The 23,786-nt window shown below is 48.4% G+C and overlaps 1 protein-coding gene across 1 annotated transcript in view; it reads left to right on the plus strand.

Moving 5' to 3' along the window:
* ST8SIA1 (ST8 alpha-N-acetyl-neuraminide alpha-2,8-sialyltransferase 1) overlaps window positions 1–23,786 on the plus strand; it is a 111,148-nt gene that overhangs the window by 10,354 nt on the left and 77,008 nt on the right. Inside the window, exon 2 of the mRNA XM_036400300.2 lies at window positions 17,122–17,266. Within this exon, the coding sequence (XP_036256193.1) occupies window positions 17,122–17,266 (145 nt within the window). The remainder of the gene's footprint in view (window positions 1–17,121; window positions 17,267–23,786) is intronic.

Below are 23,786 nucleotides of genomic sequence, written 5' to 3' on the forward strand. Positions count from 1 at the left end.
GTGGAGGTGTTTCACAAAAGCCTGGGTAACTGCTAGGAACAGACCGGCTTTAAGCCAGATTAAGGGAGAAATAGCCAGGCATTGTCACTTCATCGTCACCTCTTTGGGTCTAAAGTGAATGGGCTGAATGTATTGCGGAGGAAGATCTCCCAAAACACACTGGACAAGTGATTGAGCACCTAAACTTGATTTTAAAAGTATTTTAAAAACAACTTTCAGGCAATATGCCTGTCTTAAGATGCTTCCTTGCAGGACTAAGTAGGTTGAATGATTTATTTAGTGGATTTTTACTTTCATCCTCATACTGAGTAGGTATGTTGGATAAATTTCCTGAAGGATGTTTAGGAATTTTGCTTGCTCTTTTTAGCAGCAGCTTTTAAATGTTAATACTGTAAAAGACCGTAAACCTTCAGGAAGTTAACTCCCAGTGGAAAGCACTCTGAGTGCTCTGGGCTTGTGCTGTTCCTGAGCAAGCTGATGCAGCTCCTCTGGAAAGGGGAGAGGGGATTCACCCTTGGGAGGTTTCCCTGCTTTCCCTGGTGCTGCCCGAGGTGCCGGCTGTGCCTGCTGGCCCTTGGGGATGTACAGGTGACACCACAGCTCCAGAACAGCTTGTGCCCTGGTGTTCTGGAAAAGGATTGCCTCAATGCTTTGGATCCTTTCCAGAACCACCTCAGCTGTCACCAGCAGCTCTTCCCACTTGAAAGAGTAATATGTTCTATAAATAGTGGTGCAAATTGGGCTCTGGTTGTGTCCCAGATCCCTCAGCTTCTTCCATCCCTGGTGAGAGGCAGCAGGGGCTGGGCAGGGGTGCAGGTCTGCCGGCTCTAGCCTCGTCCTTGTCCTGCTCTGCCGGCCCTAGCCTTGTCCTGCTGCTGGCTGCTCTCAGGACAGGGTGCCTTCCTTCACCCATTCTTATTTAGAAGCTGAACTTTCTCCTGGGAGGAGTGTCAGAGCCCTCCTGTCAGCTGGAAGGAAAGGATTGTGGAAGGGATGCTCCAGAAGGAAGGAGAATGCTCTTGGAGGGCAGGAGGGAAGGTGGTGAGATGGAGAAGCCTTGGGAGGTTGGAAGGGAGGTGGAAGGTTGGTAGAGGGCTTCACACAGTAGAGACAAGGAGTTGGTAGCAGCAGGGGGCCTGAAGAAGAACACAAAGAGCAGAGAATAAAATGAAGAAACATTTATGTGAAGCAGAGTAGCAGAGAAAGAGCCTAGTTTGAAATTTGAGAATAACTGTGTGGCTAAATCAGAGCAGCAATCAAGTAAGGGTAAAACATTCAGTGAAGTGGACAATTTAAGGACTGCTCTATTGGTTAAGCAAGGTTACCCAAGGAGGTAACAATTAATTAAACCAGCGTGAGGTAAATGATCATTTCAGTGAGGAAGCTCGAGTGTCAGATGGAAGCAGATCACTTGAGTAAATTGAGGGTCCAGCTTCAATGGCCAGAGGTATGAGAGAGGCTATGAAACCATAATAGGAGAGGGCATTTTCATGCCACAAGAGAGGAGAATCATTTTGCTCTAGAGATGACTGTTGAAGTGGCGAGGTTTGGAAGTGGAGTGATGAAATATGTGGAGTACAGCCCACTCACTGCAGCTATCTCTGGTACCTGTCCTACTTAAGAGCTGTGCTAGGGAAAATGTCCATATGGTTAGCAAAAAGACAGGAAAACAACATTCGCTGCTCTGTTTTTTTCATTCTCTGACTGCATTTTGCCAACTAGACAGCCTTGGCATCCAGTGAACTTGGTTTGCTGAGGGTTAGCTTGTCCTTTGGGGCACCAGCAGCTCAGGCTGAGGGATGATGAGTTACAGCAGGCAATTCCTTGATTTCTGTCTCAAAGTGGGGTTGGTTGCTGTGGTTTTGGGGTGAGACTTGAGAACAAGGCATGCTTTGTTCTGGCTGGATGCAGACACTGCATTTCTGATGAGGTGACTCCTCACTGTCTGCTCCAGCGGGATCAGGGACACTGCTGGTATGGCATGGACACAGAATGTGTGTTCAGAAAGCTCCCAGCTTTCTGTTCCGGGGGTTTTCAGCTACTGCAGAGCTCCTGGGCCATGTGCCCTTGGCCAGATTGGCTTCCAGGCTTTAGGGCACCTCTGGAGAGGTCAGGGCTCTGTGGGGCAGATGGGGAGCTGCTGCTGCAGCTCTGTGTGACATGCTAGCCTGTCCCCAGAGTGCCCTGGCTGGGCACAGCAGGGACAGGGAGCCAGCCTGTCCCCAGAGTGCTGCCCTGGCTGGGCACAGCAGGGACAGGGAGCCAGCCTGTCCCCAGAGTGCTGCCCTGGCTGGGCACAGCAGGGACAGGGAGCCAGCCTGTCCCCAGAGTGCCCTGGCTGGGCACAGCAGGGACAGGGAGCCAGCCTGTCCCCAGAGTGCTGCCCTGGCTGTGCAGAGCAGGGACAGGGAGCCAGCCTGTCCCCAGAGTGCCCTGGCTGGGCACAGCAGGGACAGGGAGCCAGCCTGTCCCCAGAGTGCTGCCCTGGCTGGGCACAGCAGGGACAGGGAGCCAGCCTGTCCCCAGAGTGCTGCCCTGGCTGGGCACAGCAGGGACAGGGAGCCAGCCTGTCCCCAGTGTGCTGCCCTGGCTGTGCAGAGCAGGGACAGGGAGCCAGCCTGTCCCCAGAGTGCTGCCCTGGCTGTGCAGAGCAGGGACAGGGAGCCAGCCTGTCCCCAGAGTGCCCTGGCTGGGCACAGCAGGGACAGGGAGCCAGCCTGTCCCCAGAGTGCTGTCCTGGCTGTGCAGAGCAGGGACAGGGAGCCAGCCTGTCCCCAGAGTGCTGTCCTGGCTGTGCACAGCAGGGACAGGGAGCCAGCCTGTCCCCAGTGTGCTGCCCTGGCTGGGCACAGCAGGGACAGGGAGCCAGCCTGTCCCCAGTGTGCTGCCCTGGCTGTGCAGAGCAGGGACAGGGAGCCAGCCTGTCCCCAGTGTGCCCTGGCTGTGCAGAGCAGGGACAGGGAGCCAGCCTGTCCCCAGAGTGCTGCCCTGGCTGTGCAGAGCAGGGACAGGGAGCTAGCCTGTCCCCAGAGTGCCCTGGCTGGGCACAGCAGGGACAGGGAGCCAGCCTGTCCCCAGTGTGCTGCCCTGGCTGGGCACAGCAGGGACAGGGAGCCAGCCTGTCCCCAGTGTGCTGCCCTGGCTGGGCACAGCAGGGACAGGGAGCCAGCCTGTCCCCAGAGTGCCCTGGCTGGGCACAGCAGGGACAGGGAGCCAGCCTGTCCCCAGAGTGCCCTGGCTGGGCACAGCAGGGACATGCTGGCTCTGGGTGCTGCTGTTCTCTCTCTTCTGCAGCACTTCCATCATGTGGCTCCTGCCCCAAAAGTGCCCACTCCCAATGGTTTGGGAAGCCTGGGGGGATCTGCAGATTTGTGAGAGGTGTGCAGCATAAATCTGCTGGTAGTGGACTTTTATTGCAGTGCATAAAACCTCAGAAATGCCTTTAGCAGGACTAATTACTACATCAGGCCCTTTAAGTTCAGTTTCCTGTCTCTGTCAAGGCTTGGTACCACTGCTGCAGAAAAGTCCTGCAGTAAATGCAGTGGTAGCATGATGTCCCAAATAAACCAATGTCTCAGGTTCTGAGCATTTTGAGACTTCGTTTTGCCTTCACTAACTTAGTTCGAAACCTTGTTCCAAATTACTGTTGTTACTCACAACAGCCTTCCATGTTCTTGGAGCTTACATAAACAATCAATTCCTTCATTATGCTTAATTAAGGAAGTGCAGGTGTTCTTGGAATGGTTAGTTCTTAAATATATTTGTCTTATTCTTAGATTACTGCTTAATCAATTTAAAAAATGTGTTTCTTCTTTGGCTCATACACCCTTTTTGAACTAATTTGCTTTTTTATCTGGTTGATTTTTAGATTTTGACATTGTACCAGGAAACAAAATGTCACCATGCTGTTGAAAACTAAATAGCTCATCTTGAACCCTGTAGTAAACAGTTTAATTGCTGTGGAAACTGAATTATTGCTCCCTAAAACTGTTTAGTTGTTGCTTCTGAACTGATCCTTTTTTTTCCCCTAAATAATTCACTGTATAAGTTTCTTGAAATGAGTAGCATAGAGCAGCTGGTCATGATGCAGTAGAGCTCTGTAACTTGTCATGCATTCTTGAGCTGCAAGGTGGATGTTCAAGATGAATTTGAGACCTAAAGGGGTGCCAGTTGGACTGCCCAGCTGGAGGATGCTCTCGGATCAGCTGCGTCAGGCCTGGAGCTGAGGCTGGGTCCAAGGGAAAAGCATTTGGGGTTAACTTCTGTGCAGTGCACATCCTGTAGGGTGAGAACGTGGGAGTGTGCTCATGCAGGTCAGGAGCTGACATTTATCTTCCTGATAGGACACATTTTTATCTTTACTTGGCAGCAGGAAGGAAAACCACAGGCTCAGGCAGTTCATTGTGGAACGAGTCCAGAGCTGCCCCAGGAAGCTGGGGACAAAGGGATCAGAAAGAGAGCATGTCCTGGGTAGCCATGTCCTGGGGCTGGGGGGGTTCCTGCTCCCAGCACTGTTCCCACAGTGTTCCTGAGGGACTGGGCTTCCTCCAGTGCAAACTGGTGAGTTCCAGATCAATCACTGACCTGGAGAATCTGCCTCCTCCCTTCCTCACTCCCCTAGGGATCCTGAATGCAGCGTTCCATGGGCCAGTGCTTTTATGGATGAGATCTCCCCAGTCAGGGCTCTCTGCTGGTGAGCAGTGGTTGAGCTGTCAGCTGGCCCACCGATAGCAGCACCAAAACTGATCCCTGGCACAGCCAGAGCTCTGCCAGGCTGCTCACATCACTCTGTTAGCTGTAGGGGGATACACTATGGGTGAATGAAGGTGGTGTAGAATGTAATCTTGTCCCCTGAAGAGCTGCAGCTGAACCAATTAACAAAGATCAGGAGCAGGCCTGATGGTAACAGGCCACAGCTGCAGCCAATAAGAGCAGTGGTGTGAAAGAGTGGATTGGTGGGGTCAGGAGTCAGAGGAGTTGGGTGGTTGCTGTGAGGAGCAGGAGCAGAAGAGCAGGAATAGGAATAGGCAGTGCTCAGAGGAGCCTGCCTGCGGGAACCATCGAGGAGGGCGAAACTCCGGTGATACGGAGTCCTTGCACCATAATGATGATAGAACTCTCACTGCATAGCACAACAGCTAACCTTCCTCAGGCTGCCAGGGAGAGAGATGCAAGTCTCCCAGGGGACCCAGAGTTTGTGATCCAGGGGTTTCCTGGAGTCCTCTAAAGGAGGTTTGTCCCCAGCGCTGGGCCTCGTCCTTTGGGAATGGTGGGTGTGGGTTCCTGGGTGAATGCACCAGCCTGGAAGACTGCATGTGTGAGTTTTATGTCTCGTTGGAAAGAGCTGGTTTAGGAATTCCTCCCTCAGATCTTTTCGGAGCCTAGTTCAAGTATTTTTAATATTTAGATTTCTTTGGATTACGGGTAGTCTGTGAAATCTGGAGCACGGCAGCTAATTAAACTTAGGAATTCCAACAGTACTTCAACCCAAAATAGTTTCCTGTGGTATGTGTGGCTGTATATGTCAAACTCTTCAGGCTTGGCTTCAATTTAGAATTTCACAGTGTTTCAGTATATATAACTCTTGCAGGCATTCCAAGGTGGCATGCTTTGCTTTGTTGTAGTGTGCTTGGCAGCTCCCTGAGCAGCAGCACGTCTCCTGTTTACTACCTTTACTCCAATGGATGCTGTAACTGTGTTCTCTCAGAATAAAGAAGTCTGTAAAGGATGGGAAGCTCAGTCACAAAGAGGAGGGGAAGGTGAAACTCCAGACTTGGTTTCTGCCAGGAGCATTTCCTGAAGCTGTTCCACTGCCCTTGGAAGCCCAGGGTTCCCCAGACCCCCCCCCCCCTGATGCTGGGGATGAGGGGACATGTGATGGTTCAGCTGGGAGCAGGAGAGCTGGATGGAAAAGAAAACATCTTGGCAAGGTGGGTGGGAGTCAGAGCATGCAGTCATCTCTGTGGTGCAGTTTGACAGGCTTTTAGGAATTCTCATCCCACATGGAGTGTGTGAGCTTGTTAAGGCCACCAGACTGGGCAGAGGGGGAAGTTGGATCAATTACATTTTCTGCCAGGACTTCAGGCCTATAAGAACTTAGTACATAAATCATGCTTGTCCCCTGAGAAGCTGTTTGATTGCTCTGGGTAATGGGGTTTGTGCATTCCTGATTTACTCACAGCAAACTGGCCAGATTAGGACAGACCCAAATATGCTTCCTGTCTTGTGCTCACCTCCTCTTTTTCACTGCCAGCTCTCTGTTTCCCACCTCTGCTGCTGCCCCTGTGCCTGCACGGGAAACCTCCCCACGCCAGAACCACTAAACCTCGTGGTGTGTGGTGACTCACTGCCTGCAGTGAGTGCTGCCAAGTGCCACTGGCTGAATGGCAGTGGCAGTGTGCAATGGCTTGGAAGTTGGGAATGTGTCATGACCTTGATGGCTGGAGCTGTTGGGCTTGTGTAATGTATGACATGTAAGGACTGCCTCAGAGCCTCACAAGCTGCAGTGGTGCCTCTGAACTTCTGGGTGCTTTGCAAGGGTGAGTTTTGGAAACCCTGCTTTCAGCACCACGTGAATACTTGTAGTGAAAGCCAGGTTTATATTCCTTGCTTACACTGGGAAATTCTTTCTTGTGGGTTGGGGGAAGTTCTGCCATCTCTTTTTGGGTCTGGAATAGCTCAGATGATAAGCCCTCAGCGTGTCTTTGTTGAGTAACAGAAATGTGGATTAATGTTTGGATGCAGCAGGAGTGCTCAGATTCCCACTGCTTCACTCCAAGCCAGGGAATTCCCAGTGTTTTGCAGCCCTGGAATCCAGGGGGGTGTTGGTGGTGAGCAGGGGCTGAGCTGTGGCTTATCAGGAGACTTGGCTTGGTCTGGGTGGCCAGTGAAGGAGCAGAGAGGCTCAGAAATGAGGGGAATGTCGGAGGAAACTCAGGAAATGTCTCCTGGGCCCTTCCCCACCTCCTGCCAGACACTGCTGGGGTTCCTTTGCCATCGGAGAGAGAGGGGGTTTGAGGATGCTGTGAGTAATCACAAGAGCTGTTTTATAGGGTTGTTGGTAAGCTGGCAGCACTGTTGGACCACAAATGGCAAAAGATTCCTTCTGCACCAGCATTTGTCCTTTCTAATGTGGGGCTACAGGAGGAAGGCAGTGTTTGTTACTCAGAAAAACAAATCCCTTTCCTGAGTGCAGAGTGGAGCTGTGACCATCTCAAATCAATTAATGCAGCACACAGCTGTCACTCAGCCCCTGGGAATGGGAGTGGGAGAGTAGCAAAAAGAAACTCTGTGACCCAGCGTTTGCTTCTGCTTTTGTTTCATCACAACAGAGTCCCTGATGTCATCAATAAACTGGATTTTTGGGTTTCACTGGGCCTACAGGAGAGAAGGGTGTGAAGACAAACAGGGTGTGTGGCTCTTGCTCTTGGGACAGGTGTCAGGAGGGGATTTGTGAAAGCATCTCAGCTGATCTTCCCTGTAAGAACAGACTTCTTTCAACCCAGAGCTGGGGAGATCCCACCTCCTTTCAGTAGGTCTGTAAAGAGGCAAAAGAATCCAACTATGGGGGAGTTCAGTATGAGTGCAGGATGACTGCCATGGAACTTTTTCTGTGGCTTCACCAAAAGAGACTTAAAGGTTTGGAATTGGAGTTGCTGATAAAAAGAGATTCTGGTTTACATCTGTCTTTCCTTTATTTTAACCTACTCAGTGCCTTTAGCAAAGTGTTTGCATTTGTGACTTTATAGCACCCAGTGCTCAGGCAAGTTTAAAACACATTAGCAAAACTTCAAAAATCGATCTTTCAGCTGCAAACAGAGGAACTGCAGGTTCAAGGGGTGTTTGAGATGAAGGGCTCTGTTTTTATCTGATGACTTTACCGCCCTTGTTTGTCTGCTGGAAGCCATCTGCCAGCGCTCAGCAGGAGCCTGAGCTCAGCTCAGCAGCATCTCTGGGTGCGGGGCCAGCTGGGGCTCAGCTGCTGGCAGAGGTGGTGCTGGAGGTGCCAGCAGCCAGGCCTGGAAGTGGAGTCCAGTGTCAGTGCCTGGTGGTGCATTAAATCCTGGCTCTCACCCCAAATCAGACCATTGCAGCTTGACTGGTGTGTAATTCTGGGTGCACAGAGGCAACAAAGAGCACGCTGTTCTGGCAGTGTCCACCTCGAGCAGGCCAGAGCAAGGCATTATTTGGCATTTATGGATTATTTTTGCCTTTTCAGTCAGTAGGAAATGATATAACTGAAATCTCAAATCATAACCCTGTCACTGTAAGACATTTCTCTCACTGGCAGATTTTATCCAAATTAAATAGAATAATGGAAGTCTTAAGGGCAGTGAGTTCCCACCAGTTTAATGAAAAACTGGATAAGAGAGGTCAAGCTCAAGGTTTCCTATTTTGTTTGGCTGATCAGCTCATCCTGCTGGCTGCTAGGCATCAGATGGATGCTTCCAACCAGGAAAAGCTCATTCCCCTCCTGAACAATTGAGAGTTATGGGATGTGGGAAGCAGTGTCTGAGAAATGAGAGGAACAAGCTTCCCTTCAGATCTGGGCTTCCTTCAGTCTGTTCCTTCAGATTTATTCATCCATCTTTGATGGGTTAAAACTGTTCTCCAGATGTGCACCTTCATATGCCTTTGAAGATATATTGTATTTATTGTTTTTTCATGCCTTTTCCTGAGATATTTGTGCATATTCTTGTCTCTGTCATGTGTGTAGGCAGTGGCTGCTGGGTCACACACAGGCTTTGCATCAAAAGCCACTTGGAGTGACAAGTGCAGGAGTTTTCCTTTCCCCTTCATTTATGTTGCCTCAGCTTTTAGGAAATCAATGTAATGAAGGAAATTTTAGTTTTCTTTCTGTTTTGTTCCCCTTTTTTGTCAAGGGGCACGACTGAGCTGATCAGATCAGTGAAAAGCACTCGATGGAGTGTTTTGGCTTGGAGCACAGGGGCACTTTTGCAAGGAGCATTACTTACAGGGCTCTCATCTGGCTTGCAGGAGCAGGTGGGGAACTCACTGTGGTGTGATAATTGACTGCTTGGATCCAGGGGGGACCCATCAGCACTTTAGTGCAAGCTCAAATGTAAGATTAGAGCTGCTCAATTAATTTTTAGTGAATCTCCCTCTCCTGAAAGAAAACAGCACCCTGTGCCCTTGTTGAGACCAGATATTTCTCTGTGCTCGAGGTGGCCCAAAGCAAGCAGTGATTTCTTTGGAAGGAAGGGTGAGAACAGCTGATTTTTGCCTCCTGAGGCAGCAGCTCATGCAGTGCAACTTTGTGTCTCCATTGACGGTTCTGCTGTTTTGCAAGACAGCTGGTCATTAATTTCACCTCATATCTGTGAAAACTGCTTTCCTCCTGCCAGCTTCATAAGATTAAAAAAAAAAAAGGATAGCACATGTAGCAATTAATCTCCTCCCCTGCCCCGCTCACTTTGCCTCTGAATGCTCTGTGACAAAGTCTCCTGTCAGTGCAGCTGCTCCAGCTCCTCTGCTGAGGGCTGTGTGGGCAGAGGTGGAACCCATCGGGTGGGGCTGCTGGCAGGCAGGATCCTCCATGGGGCTGCAGCCCTCCTCAGAGCTCACCTCTGCTGCAGGAGCCCCCTCTGACTCCCCAGCAGCTGCAGCAGCTGGCCCGGCTCCGTGGGCTGGAACAGAGAGCAAAGCCGGCAGGTGGGGCACCTGGGGCACTCCTGCCCTCGTGGCATCAGGGAGGGCAGTGTGACATGGAGCCCACCCTAAGGGTGGCCTTTGTGGCCATCAGGGAGGGCAGTGTGAGAGGGAGCCCACCCTAAGGGTGGCCTTTGTGGCCATCAGGGAGGGCAGTGTGACATGGAGCCCACCCTAAGGGTGGCCTTTGTGGCCATCAGAGGGGCAGTGTGACATGGAGCCCACCCTAAGGGTGGCCTTTGTGGCCATCAGAGGGGCAGTGTGAGATGGAGCCCACCCTAAGGGTGGCCTTTGTGGCCATCAGAGGGGCAGTGTGACATGGAGCCCACCCTAAAAGCTGTGCTGTCCGTGGGGAGGGTTTGGAATGAGCTCAGTCTACATTTCCAGTGCTGTGGCACAGCTGGAGCCCTGTGGCTGCTGTGGCACAGCTGGAGCCCTGTGGCTGCTGTGGCACAGCTGGAGCCCTGTGGCTGCTGTGGCACAGCTGGAGCCCTGTGGCTGCTGTGGCACAGCTGGAGCCCTGTGGCTGCTGTGGCACTGCTGTATTTGGGGCCTGCTGGTGCTGGCATCTTCACTGTTGCTAGTCTCAATTTGTGGTGGTTTCCTTGTAATACAGCTTTTTTATACATCTGATATGAGAGTCTTCAAAAAACTTCATCTGACCAAGCCCTGGAATTCATAATCCAGAATTCATACCTTATAATTTGTATTTCAGAGCTTGCAAGCAGGCTTTGTGCAGAGGAATTTGAGGCGAGTTTGCACGAATCAAACTGTGTTTCTCTGGAAGGAAGTGAACAGTTCTGTGTTGCAGTAGCTTTTCAGATCAAAGCTGCTCCATATTTAAGTTAAAGAATTGGCAGGAGGCAAGGTAAGCTGAAAGCTTGTCAGGTGATCTGGTAGGCTTTTATGGACTCAGTTACAGAGTCCTGGAATGGCCTGGGTTGGAGCAAACCTCAAAGATCCTCCCATTCCATCCCCTGCCATGGCAGGGACACCTCCCACTGTCCCAGGTGCTCCAGCCCCAGTGTCCAGCCTGGCCTTGGGCACTGCCAGGGATCCAGGGGCAGCCCCAGCTGCTCTGGGCACCCTGTGCCAGGGCCTGCCCACCCTGCCAGGGAGGAATTCCTGCCCAATATCCCATCCCAACCCCCTCTCTGTCAGTGTGAAGCCATTCCCCCTGTCCTTCACTCCAGGCCCTTGGAAATAGCCCCTTCTCCATCATTCCTGCAGGCTCTCCACAGGCACTGGAATTAGGTCCCCCTAAAGCCTTCTCTTCTCCAGGTGGAGAAATCTCCATTCTCCCAGCTTTGTGTCCTGGTTTCTTCTAGTTCACAAACATTGTTCAATCAAAGAGGTAGTCCCTGGCAAATTTTAGCCTCATCTGTATTTCTCCAATCTAAATGTGCCTAAATGTACAAAGTCAAATCCCTCACTTTCTATAACACTTTGAATGTGCCTGGAAGAAAAATGTATCACTTTTATATTAAAAAAAGTAGAGTTAATGCAGTCAGAGATGAGGATGAGGTGCTGCAGTGACTGCCAGGTCAGATTTTGCCTTCTGGAAGGCAGCAGGGCTTGTTTGTTCACGGCCAAGGCAGCAAGGCTAGGGTAACCATATCATCCCACAGGATGGAAAAAGAGTTTTCTACTTCTTCTGCAGTCTGGGAAGCAGAACTGTGAACTCTACTGAGGGGGTGGCACCAGATCAGTGATTTTAAAATAGGTAATGAGAACCCAAATATTCTCTGGATAAACCAAAGTAGGTAGTGAAAATTATATTCTCAGGTTAAATAAAATACTTTGTTTCCCTTTTGGGCACCTCAAAAAAGCCTGGAAAAAAATCTAAAAATATACCAATGATGGAGAAAAGGTGCAAGTTCTTGATTTCATAGTTTCCTCCCCAACTATTAATTTGGCAATTTATGATTAATTTGTGGTTTAATTTCTTACTTTAAAAAGTCACAGCAGCTCTGTTGCTAAGGTAATGAAGATGTTTTTCATTAATTGTCCTTATTCTGTGGTCTCTGCAGTGCAGCCTCTTTCCTGTCATGCAGGTTGCAGTGCCAGGCATGATTTACTGCCTGCAGCCTTTCGGTTGTCCTGACAACTTTCCTCTCTTGAGGAAGCTGGGGAAATATTGCATGATCCTTGTAAAGTCCAGACTCCAGGAATTGCTGCAGGGGGCATTGGAATAGGCTGCAAGCTTCACACCAAGGAGCAATATAACAGTAAATGTGAGGAGGAATACGGTCATGACTTCAGTCTTCATAAAATCTTCCCATATTGCAGAGACCTTGGCTGGGAGTAAAGCAGATTAGCTCTGCTCTGTGCTCTCCACTCTTCTCATGTTTCTTTTTTGTTGCATTTAGACCTATTCTCCAAGCGTAGGTAACTGGGTGTTTTCAGAAGTGAACCTCTGCACAGCAATGTATTCTTGATTTAGATGTTGGATTTGGCCAGGCTCTGAGTCTTAGCTGGAGCTCCAACTCTGCCTGTTGTCCCAAAATCCCAGTTTGGTGTGCTTTTGTGGGTATCCAGAGCACTTGCACTGGCCATTCTCTTATCCATTTGGTACCTTCCAACTGATCTTCCTTAGGGGGGAGGTTTTGAGATCACATTCCCTAGCAGTTGTGCTGGGGATAATTTTCAATTTAATCTTGAGTGGGGTGGCGTGCCTGGGGTAGTAAGGTGCTTTAAACACCATGAGAACCTCCAAGTCTCAGTGAATTCTTCAAACTAATCCCCAGTTGCAAGGATTAGGTTGAGCTTTTTAGGAAAAGAGAAATCTAGGAAAGACAAGTTCAGTGTATGTGACCAAACCCAGCAATGTTTGCACAGAATCTTCAGAAGCCAAATGTCAGCTGCAGCTCCAAGCTCACTGACTGTAGTAGAACCAATTTTACTGTTATTGGATGGCTTTGTAGAATTTTGGAGTGCCATAAAATTCCCAGACTGCCAGCTTGGAGCAATAAATGGCCAGGAAAATGGTCATTATGTGGTGTTTGAGAGGGCTGTCTTAGAGCTGCAGGCATTGGCTGCTGCCTGCTCTGGGAGATGGGATATGAGCCCAGATTTTTGGTCTGGTGTGGGATGTGAGAGGTCAGTTTGTCCCTGGAGTTAGCAGGGGGTAGCTGCCCTAGAAATAATATTTCCAGGCTGTATTTAGAATGAAATATTTAGGGGTGGGTCCTGAAAAAGAGAGAATAGCCACAGGAATTATGGAAAGAGTAAAAAGCTTTGTTCATAGCAAGAAATGCAGCAAACTCCATCCTTTTTGCTCATCAGAGGGGAGGTTGAAATTTGAGCAGCCTCCTTTAAGGATCTCTTAAAGGAGGGAGGAAAAATAATTTATAAATCAGCCAAAAGCTGAATTGCCAAAAAACCAGACTCTGATCAGGGTTTCTAAAGACAAGACATTATTAAGCAGTGATTTTGGTTTTTCCCCTGCCACTAAAACTTCTTGCAAAAACATGGGGATGTGTTATCCTTGTGGAAACATTACACCAGAGACATAATGAGGAGAATTCCAGGATTAGATTTTGAGGCAGGCTGTTAGAGGTGGTGAAGGCTGATGTGTTTCAGAGCCGCTGTTGACTTTAGTCCCTGAAGTATTTCCATAGGGGATGCAGATGCTGGGAAACAGGACTGCAGGAGGGCCTTGGTGGTGTCCCTGCCTCTGCTGGGCTCTGTAGGTGGAGGCAATGATAAATTGCACTGAAAGGGATCTGTGCAACTCTTCCCCAGGTGCCTGCCTGTGCTCTGGACTCCAGCAGCTCCACAGAGCCCTGCTTGTGAGCCAAGGCCTGATGGCTCTGTCTTGGCACCAGACAAAACTCCAAAGCCAGATACTTTTTTGGGTTTTTTCCCCTGGGCTTTCATTTGATCCCAAAGCAGAGCAAGGGAAGTTGAGGCAGATGGGAGCTGCCATGTGAAGGGAAGGTTTGTGTCAGGCTGTGCTGCCACATCCTGCTCTCTTCTGCAGTCACCAGATCAAGGTTAGCATGATGCCACCCAAATCCAGGCAGCTGAGCAGAGTCTGACTAAAGCAATTCACTCCAGAGATTATTTTTATCTCAGACTTGGATGTGAGCCTCAGTCATTATTTTAACGCTCCATTAAAGCCATACTGTAATGAAATATTAAGTCTCATGTTAACATTTTTGTGCAGTGGTTGAATCAGTGCCCTTGGTCAGTGAGGGCACTGCTGGCATTTGCTGGGACCTGCAGGACCAGCATCAAGCTGTAGTCTCTCCTGTCCTCTCCCCATCCATGTGCTCTGGACCATCCTTGTTTTCTGAACACTTCCAGGGGTGGTGACTCCCCCAGAAGTTCCCTCTGGAACTTCTGTGTGCAGGTGCCTTCCTCCTGCTGCTGCTGGCTCCCCATCGCTCTGCTCTTTCACATGAATGCAGCACAGCTCACGTGCAGGGATGTAGAAGGGAAAAGCTGAGAGGAGGAGCTTTGCTCCCCCTGCCTTGCACAGAGCTGGGGATGCTTCCATGCTCCGTGCAGGACAGCATCCCAGGGCAGCTGCAGAAATGGTGCCCAGATGGGGAGGCAGGACCCCCCCACTGCAGAGGAGCTGGGACCTCCTGGCTGCCAGCCCATGCCGTGGAATTGCCCATTTTTTCTTTCAGCTGCTGTATTTGCTGCGTTTGGGATGTTCAAAATAGCTCCTGTGTCATTGTTGACTGGGACTTGAGTCACACCGGGGTGCCATTAAGCATTAACTGTCTGCAGGCTGAAATCAGACTGCAGAGTTTGTTAGCTTAAGGCGGAGAATTGGTAGTTTGGGAGTTTTATGAAAGATTTGTGAGTGAATTCAGGTTTACAGACTCGGTGCTGAGGGTGCCTTTTGCTCAATGACCTGCCTGGTGCCCAATTAGAGCTGAAATCTGAGGGGCTTGAAGTGAGATTCTCCAAGGAACATTTCTCCTGCTTCTCTCACAAGCAGGGATTTGTCCCCCAAGTGCTCTTGGATCTGAGGGCCCTCAGTGCCTTTTCAATGCCAATATTAATTCCTCTCACAGACAGGTCTTCTGTGAACTGGAGAGAACTTTGAACCAGAAGCACATTGTTTATGTCCTGTGAGTGGAGGAATGCTTGCAGTGTGTTGAGATTGCTGACTGAAAGCTGCTGCAGTTCTGCACATTCTGCAATAACATTTATGCTGTACAACAAGCAGCTCAGTCTCCCTGATCCTGCACAGTATCCTGCTATAGGTTTGGATTTGAATCTGTTCTGCTTTTCAGTGAATATTTTCCTATGAAGCTTTTCCTGCTTTGTAACTTTGGGATTTACATCAGAAAGAGACTTTTGATAAATTGTTCTTTTCTGACAGAAAGCACACATGAGTGCACAAGATTGTTGTGTTCATGCACACAGCTTCATTCGTGAAGGAGTGGCCTGCCTGCTTGTGGCCCTTCCAGGAGACCCCTACTGCATTTTGTAATGGGTTTATTAATGAAGCATTCAATGGGCACTGGAAGGACGTGTTTGAGGGATGGGAAGGAGGAGGGATGCATATCTCACCTAATAAATAGGGTGGGACTTGTACAAAGAGCTGTTCCTTAGCTCTTCAGTCTACCCTGGCTAAGAAAAGATTCATTAGTATAAAACACTCCCTAGATAATTTTCCACTAAGTTATTTGGGGGTTTCTTTGTGCTTTTTGCTCAGACCAGACTTCCAGAGGAGGTGTGAGTTGCAGAATTTCACTGGAAAACTGTAATTGTGTTATACAGCTTTGTAACAAATGGCTCCAGCTGATCTTGGATTAATTTACGTTTTTTGAAAGAGTTGCTGTGGGGATAGAAAAATCTGCAGAATCATTTTCTTTCTGCTTGAGAGGAGAGAGAAATAATTTTCCAAAATCTGCAAACTGGTTTGTGGACAGCCAGAAAAATCTCCACTGTCAAATCTTGTGTTTAGAACAGTATTCCATGCCTGTTTTACACTGTCTTGCAAAGGTTATTCAGTGAGAGGTTTCAAATTGGCTGTGATTTGTTTTTTCACGGTTCTGTGCTGAAGGCTTTATTGGGCAGCACAGGAGGGTGATGTGAAGCCTTTCCTTGGTGGGTGTGGATGAAGCCATGGGTGTTTTGGGGTGGGAATTGCTGCTCTGGCTGGCCCAGAGCTGGGTCCTGCTCCCAGGGACAGAACCAGCTCCAGCACCCCACACCTGCCAGCCTGGGAAGGGCCTCAGGTGCTCCCCTGTCCCAGCCTTTGGGGGATCAGAGCCAGATGGGAACGTGCAGCAGCTTGTCCTCTTGTGGATCTGCAGCCTTCTGAGGGATGTTGTTGCTGGGCACTTATCGCTACTTCAGTTGAAGTGTGCCTGAAAAATAATACTCACACATTTGCAGAGAATTATGAACTTATGGCAAAATCAATTTTTGATAGGGGAAAAATAACCTATTTTTTCAAATGCCAATTTTTAGACATGAAAAGTATTGTTAAAACTTTAAGCATTTTTTAAATTTAAATTTTTGTGGATGACTTTATTGTTTTGAATAAAATCTCCTCTTTTGCAGAGGAGAACAGCTATATCAAGCTTTTTAGTAGTCACTAATAGAGGTTTTTCTGCTTCCAGCTCCTGTGCAGCCAGTGGAAATGGTTCAGTCTCTTTGGGATTACCTTTTGAATAAATGAGGAATGTAGATGATAACAATATTCCAGTGTAGTGGTGGAATTCTGCAGGGTGTGTTTACATCCATCTGTGAGTGCCACCCTGCCTAGGCCATGCAGGCTTTGGAAATACAGGATATTCTCGGCCTTTAGAGCTTTCCATCATTCTGTGGTTTAGGATTTTAATTGCTGAGCTTGCTGTGGTACAGAATTTTCAGGATAGCCTTCAACCCCCTCACCAGCTCTCCAGTTTCTGCTCAGGCTGAGAAGTATTTTTGGGCCATGAGGGAGTGAGAGGCTCTGGGGTTTCACAGGGCACAGAGGAGCACAGCCACTCTATAAATATCCATCACACTGGGTGGCTCTGACACTGCAGCACATGCAGAGGTGCAGCACTGCCTTACCTAGCTCTGCAGCTGTGGGCCTTTAGGAGGCCTGCTCTTCATAAATAACCTTTGGTACTGACTGTTTATGCTCCTTGGATGGAGTTTTTGAAGGAGCTTGTCTGATTTCTGTATGTGCTGGAGACCAGTTTTTACCCATTACAATAGGCTGTATGGGATGGAGTTTCTTTTGCTGAATGTTGGTTTTGCTTGTGTGTCGGTTGGAATGAAAATTTAGGTTTATTTTTTTCCCCTGTTTCTAAGATGTTTGTGCAATAAAAGCAGGTTTTGTGGCTCTTGTGTAAGCAAAAAGGAGTGCCATGGTTCATCTGCTGGCTGGGAAGTACCTGAGGGCAGCAGCAGCAGGGGCGTGAGGGGTGGTGATTAACAGAGGTGTGACAGGCCTCCAATTAATAGCCTTTACTCTTTTGTTCCCTGCTCTAGGAAGCTGCTGGAGGAATGCTGTGACCCTGGGCAGCTCTTTGCTATGACAAAGATGAATTCCCCCATGGGAAAGAACCTCTGGTTTGACGGGGAATTTTTATATTCTGTCACAATTGACAATGCAACTTACTCTCTCTTCCCACAGGTTAGTAACCATGTTTTATTTTCATTTTAAGTGTTAAAATACTAAATGGTAACATGATTCAAATAAGTATAAATATGCTAAGAAATTGTATCTTGATTTCTCAATACCAAACAGCATTTGATTTTTTACTTCCATATTGTGAAAATTTTGGTTATGTTAATGCTTCCCTGGCTGCTTCTTTGGAATGTATACAAGGGATGAAATTGGGTCACCTGTCTTGATTTCTGAAGAGTTTGGTTCTGGCTGTTTCAGGAGGGCGATTTCTGCATTTCAGTCAGGGGTTGCAGCCCCTGTGAGCCTGAGCCCTCACCTGCAGTGGCTCCAGTTCACACCTGTGCAGCCAGGAGGGGACAGAGCTTTGTGTGAAGGCGTCCCCAGTTACTCCCAAGCTCATGAAGTTCATTGGTGGCAAACAGTGTAAGCCCAACAAGAGCCAGAAGCTGGGCTTTGTTGATTCTTGCTGTGATTTTTGAATGTTGGAAGGGGTTGGTTATTAATGTCTGTCAAAGGTGCTTTGGGTTAAGTGCAGGATTTTTGAGAGCTGGCGATGTGTAATACTGATGTAGGCTGCTTCTTGTATTTTTAATTAACACAGGAACTGATACTAAATATTGAGTTTGTTATGTTTTGTATGTTGAATACAAATATTTTACGTGGCTACACACCTAAAGAGAGCGGAACTTGTGGCTGTATGATTGATTTACCTGCTACTGTAACCTGTCCAATGCAAGGTCTAGGGATTTATTCAGCCTCCCAGTGTGGAGTCATTCACACAGGGCTTCTCATCGTTGCAGTTTCAGTTAAATGTGTGGCAGAGTTCTTCCTTGCTAACTTCATCCTGCAAGTGAAACAAAGTTTTTGGCGGTTTTTAACAGTACCTTTTAGATCGCAAAGCCAGAGTTATTGCTTGGAATGAGTTTGGTTTGATGCAGGGGAGCGAGGGGAGCTGCGGGGTGGGGCGGGGAGATGATGGCAGCAGCCCCTGTCTGCGTTGACAGGATCCAGAGCGGCTCTGTTGCAGCTGAGCCTGCTCAGGGTGCCAGGGGCTCCCTCTGCTCGCTTGTGCCTGCTGCCCTGGGCTGGGAGAGGGAGCTCTGCGCCCTCAGCCTGCCCAGCTCAGCACTCAGCAGCTGCTGGAGCCTGCCTGGCCGTGGGTTTGGGACTCCCTGCAGACTTCTGGGGCCCGATGGAGAGTTGGTGTGCTGCAGAGCAGCGCCTGTGAGCTCTGTTTGTGATAAGCAGCGTGATGTGCTGCTGCTCTGCTGCACTGTGCACTGGAGAGACCAGGGTCCTTGGCAGAACTCTGCTGCACAGGATGCTGGCAGCAGGCTCAGAGTGTGTGTCCTGCCCAAGGCTTCAGGGAAGCCCCACCGGGGCTGGCAGAGGGAGCTGACTGGTTTGTGACAGATTGGGGAGTTCAGATTTGGGGTTTTTTATTAAATCCAAGCACTCTGCTTGGCCACGGAGGTGTCCTCACAGCACAGAGCAGCTTGCTGGATGGGCTCCTTCTCAGAGGTCAGACAGAAATCGTGCTCTGTGCAGCTCCACTGCTCCCCAGGACCCTAAGACCTGTCCTAAAGCTTATCAGCAGAGATAAAGAGTGAATATGTGGGAAGTGCTGCAGAGAGAAGCTCCTGGGGGACAGCGTGGGCTGAGCAGCTGGGCCTTGGTCTCCTGAGGTGTGTCAGGCTGAGGAGAGGCTGCAGAGGGGCTGGGTGGGTGCTGCTGTGGGGTTGGGGGTGGAAAAGGGGAATTTGCATCATGTTCCCACCCCCAGGAATGCTGTCCCTGTGGTGAGGTGATGGGCAGTCTGTTTCTCACAAGTGCTGCTCCTCCTTTCCTTGCAAGTACCACTGCCTCCAATTTGATGTGTTATTCCCATGCCCTTTGCCCAGAGGAATTTTGCAGGCCTTTATCAGACTAAATCCTGGTAGGCTTAAAAGCCAAGGGGGATTTATTTGCAGTTAATTTTTAAATGCATTTTTCTGCTTCTCTCTTGGTTTCAAGGGAAGCACTTGACTGATTTTTTCAGGCTCCTTCTTTGAAGAGTGGTGTCTATTATTAGCTTGCTTGCAAGCAATTTTCCTGAAGATGAATATTCCTTTCAAAAGTACCCAGAAGCTTAAAACTATTCAAAGATGTGGTTAATACTCTGAAATGCTGTGGGGATGTAGCAGGAATGTAAGGGGCCACAGCTATGTTGATATAATCAAAAAATATTTCCTCTGGAATAAATAAAAATGGCTCCATCCACATTGCTGGGCTTGAGCAATTTGGTGATTGCAGGAGATTTCTCAGTCCTGAACCAGTGACTAACTTAGAGGATAATGTAACTCAAAATTCAGTAGGGAACTTGCTGTATTTGATCTTATGGAAAATTAAATATGTCCATAGTTAACATGTAGAATGTCACTTATTTCTGAATGTGAGCAATACAAAACAGCATAATTTTTCTTTTGAGCAGTCTGTAGATGAAGTTCTTACAGCTGGGTCAACATTTTCTGACAGAGTGCTTTTCCACTAGAAATGCTATTTCATGAAAATATAAATTTAGAATCACTTCATTAGGTTTTCAATTTTTCTTTGAAGTGAAAAGGTTGAAAGGTTTTGATGGAGTTAGGACATTTCATTTTAACTTTTTTTTAAAGGTAATACTTCAGCTGTTGGGGTTTCTTTTTATCAGCTCTGTTGCTGCCTCCTTTTTCCTCAGACTTTGAGTGATTATATTACTCCTTTTCTTTTCTCAAGTTTTTGAACCACCAAGGGAGAAATTTGCAAAAGAGAAAAGCTTTTATGTGGCAATAGTCATGGAGTGCTGCATTTCAGTTTATGAGGACCAAATAGGATGTGGCAGGGCTTTGCATGAAGCAGCAGATGCTGGAAGCAGCTCCTCTCAGCCTGCCCTCTGTGTGCTTTTAGCCCTGGATGCTGAGAATGAGGTTTGGGGAGCAGGAATGGGCTCTGGCACCGAGTGCCCCATCCCTCCCTGCAGCAGGGAGCAGCCAGGAGCAGCCAGGCTGGCACTGCAGCTCCAGGGTGGCTTGGGAGGGACCTTGTCCCCACTGTGGATAGGGCAGGGCTGGGCTGGGTGCTGCTGAGAGCCCAGGGCTGCAGCCCCCGCTGGCACAGATAGACACACAGACAGACAGACCCTTCCCACAGCCTGGGCTCGCCATGGCTGGGATGGTGGGAGCAGCCCCAGAGAATCCTGCAGGGGTTTCCAGCTGCTCTGGGAGCAGGGTGTAACCCCAGAACAGCTGGGATGGTGGGAGCAGCCCCAGAGGCTCCTCTCAGCTGCTCTGGGAGCAGGGTGTAACCCCAGAACAGCTGGGATGGTGGGAGCAGCCCCAGAGGTTCCTGCAGGGGTTTCCAGCTGCTCTGGGAGCAGGGTGTAACCCCAGAACAGCTGGGATGGTGGGAGCAGCCCCAGAGGCTCCTCTCAGCTGCTCTGGGAGCAGGGTGTAACCCCACCATGTAACACAAAACCACGTGAGGGATGTGTGAACCAGCACTCAGCTGCTTTGGGGTTAGAGAATAATGCACCAAGTCCCCATTTCAAGTGGTTTTTTGAAATAATTTTTCACTCCGTGCTGGTTTTGTCCTCCTTAGAGCTTCAAGACCAAATTTCACACTACCTCTAGCATTAGAGAGGAAAAAACTGCTCACCCCAATAGTTAGGTCTTTGTGCAAATATCTGATTTTTGGTGCTTGTTGGCCAAAGCCTATAGCAAGGAAGAACTGAGGTCAATCTGAGGTCACCTTTCTCCATCCCCAGGGGGTTAAAAACCCCAGTTAAACCAAATGTTACCTTTCACTCTGCTAGGTATTGTTTTGGAGGGTAGAGGAGTGAATACATTTCAAAAGACATTTCAGACTTTAACTTTTTAATCTGGCAAAATGAAATTATTCATTGAAAAAACTGCTCTGGTTTCATTGTATTTCACCTAAGCAGTTAGACGCTTTTGGTACCAGTAAATGATTTTAAATTACTAAATTATGGTTCCTCAGCTGCTCAGATCCCTTGTAAAGTTTTGCTTGCAGAAGCTGTCAGTAACAAGAGTGGCTACTTGCACTGAGATCCTCATGAATAGTCATCACAAATAGTGCTAGGGAAATAAAAAAAAACCTGCAAGCCACAAAAAAAAAATGGCAAATGTGGCATCTGTTTCTGGATACGTTGTGATCAGGAGAAAGATGACATTTTCCAAATCACACATATAATACAAATATTTATTTGAAGTTTAAAATCCCACCACTAATATAAAAGCAGAGAAAAAGTTGCTCTAATTGTAAATGTAAAATGGAGACATTCTCTGACACTTTCTGAATGGTGTGTTGGGTAGCAGTGACTTACTTGATGATTGGGCTGTGTGATTTGTGTTTTTCATTCAGGGTACCTGTTAAATTTTGGGAGCTTATTTGGTTTTTCCTGGTTGCTCACAACATCTTTTGTTTAGCCAGGGGTTTTGGGTTGTCCTGCTGCTGCTGTTTCCAGGCAAATTCCCTGCTCTTACAGTTACAGCCTGTAGAAGGTAAAACACTTTGTAAATATTTCAGGGGAATAAAGGTCAGGTGTGGAAAGGGAGTTTGCTGTGGAGTCTGCAGGCTTAGTTCCTTTTTGCATTCTGGGAATACCAGGAAAGCCCAGCAATTGCTGCCCTGCTGTTGGTTTTGGATGTGCTCTGTTCTCAGTAATGCTCTGTAATTGAGAACTGCTTGGAGAAATACAGTGAAATATTGGCTGTCATTTGTGTTACTTTTCCTTGATGCCTTGGATGTGGACATAAATTTTAGGTCTACAGACATTCTTTTAAGCAGCTTTAACTTCTATTTCCATTAATTCTGCTGCCAAGGTACCACCTTGTGTGCCTTTGAGTTGTATTTAGTTAGGATTTGGGGGAATTTCTTGCTGCTTTCCCTTTTGGTCCATTTTTTTTTTCTTCCTTCATTTTTTTTCCTGCTCCCTATGCTTACATTAATATGCAAGCTCTGTTCTTGATTTGGGCTACATGTATTGATTCAAAATGAAAATGTGCTAAACATTAGTTATTGGAAATGTGGAAAACGTTGTATACTAAAAGGTGAAGAGGTATTTAAATATTGTGAAATATAAGTTGTGTTTTGGGAAAGCAACAAATGGATTTTTTTATTATTCAAGTAATTATTTTTTATTATTCTAATAAATAAAAATAAAATCTACTAATAGATTTTTTTTATTATTCAAGCAATTGTATTATACAGTGCTTTTCATAAACTGGGAGATGCAGTACTATCTGTAGAGACCTGACAAATTGTGCTCTTTTGGAGCCTGAGTCCTCCCTCTGGTGCCTTCAGAGGCTCCCTGGAGCAGAGGGTGGGCAGGGGTAAAGGATAAAGCAGGGATTTATTGAAAGGCCTCAAAGGATACACCTTGGGCAGTGCAAGAGCCTGGCCATGGCTACACCCAGGATGGATGATGGGCCATGGGCTTTCACACTTTTATAAGTTTTGGTCCATTTCCATGTTGGGTCCATTTCCATGTGTCCAGTTCCAGCTCCAGGTGATGCAGTCCCACCCTGTGTTTGCTCTCCTCCATTCTCTGCTGTTTGCCCTTTTTGGGCTGAAGCTGCAGTGGTGTCCTTCGTTCTGGGGCTGGAGAAGGATTGCTCTGTGTGCCTGAGCTGTGGGCAGAGCTGCTGACACTCCACTGGGAGCTCAGAATGCAGAAGAGAATCTGGATAATATGAAAGCTAAAATGTAAGGCATCACCTTCAGTCCTGGATAATCTTTAGCCATTGGTATCAGGGTGACCCAAACAAAAATGTGGCTTAATGTTTAGTTAAGAGAAACCCCTGCCTTCACTATGATTCCATCCTGACTAATGAAGAGCTGTGTAATTGGACCAGTTTGTGTGGCGTGTTAGAAATGCTGTAATGGAGCATCCTCTGCCCTGGCTGCTCAGCTGAGCAAGAGCCAGAGTTTGTGAAACTGCTCCATGGAGACAAGGGGCAGCCACACCTGATGGTGAAAATCCAATTTGTGCTGGAAAGCTTGAGCTGGAGCGTGTCTAGAGAGGAGTCATTACATGAAGGAAGGGCAGCGTGCCCTTGTGGGGCTGAGCTGGGTGGGACCAGGAGCTGCTGCCTGTCCCTGTTGGCCCAGTGGGACCAGGAGCTGCTGCCTGTCCCTGTTGGCTGAGTGGGACCAGGAGCTGCTGCCTGTCCCTGTTGGCTCAGTGGGAGCCAGGAGCTGCTGCCTGTCCCTGTTGGCTCAGTGGGAGCCAGGAGCTGCTGCCTGTCCCTGTTGGCTCAGTGGGACCAGGAGCTGCTGCCTGTCCCTGTTGGCCCAGTGGGACCAGGAGCTGCTGCCTGTCCCTGTTGGCTGAGTGGGACCAGGAGCTGCTGCCTGTCCCTGTTGGCTGAGTGGGACCAGGAGCTGCTGCCTGTCCCTGTTGGCTCAGTGGGACCAGGAGCTGCTGCCTGTCCCTGTTGGCTCAGTGGGACCAGGAGCTGCTGCCTGTCCCTGTTGGCTCAGTGGGACC

This window comes from Molothrus ater, chromosome 5 (genome assembly GCF_012460135.2).
Source record: "Molothrus ater isolate BHLD 08-10-18 breed brown headed cowbird chromosome 5, BPBGC_Mater_1.1, whole genome shotgun sequence".
Classification (NCBI taxonomy): Eukaryota; Metazoa; Chordata; class Aves; order Passeriformes; family Icteridae; genus Molothrus; species Molothrus ater.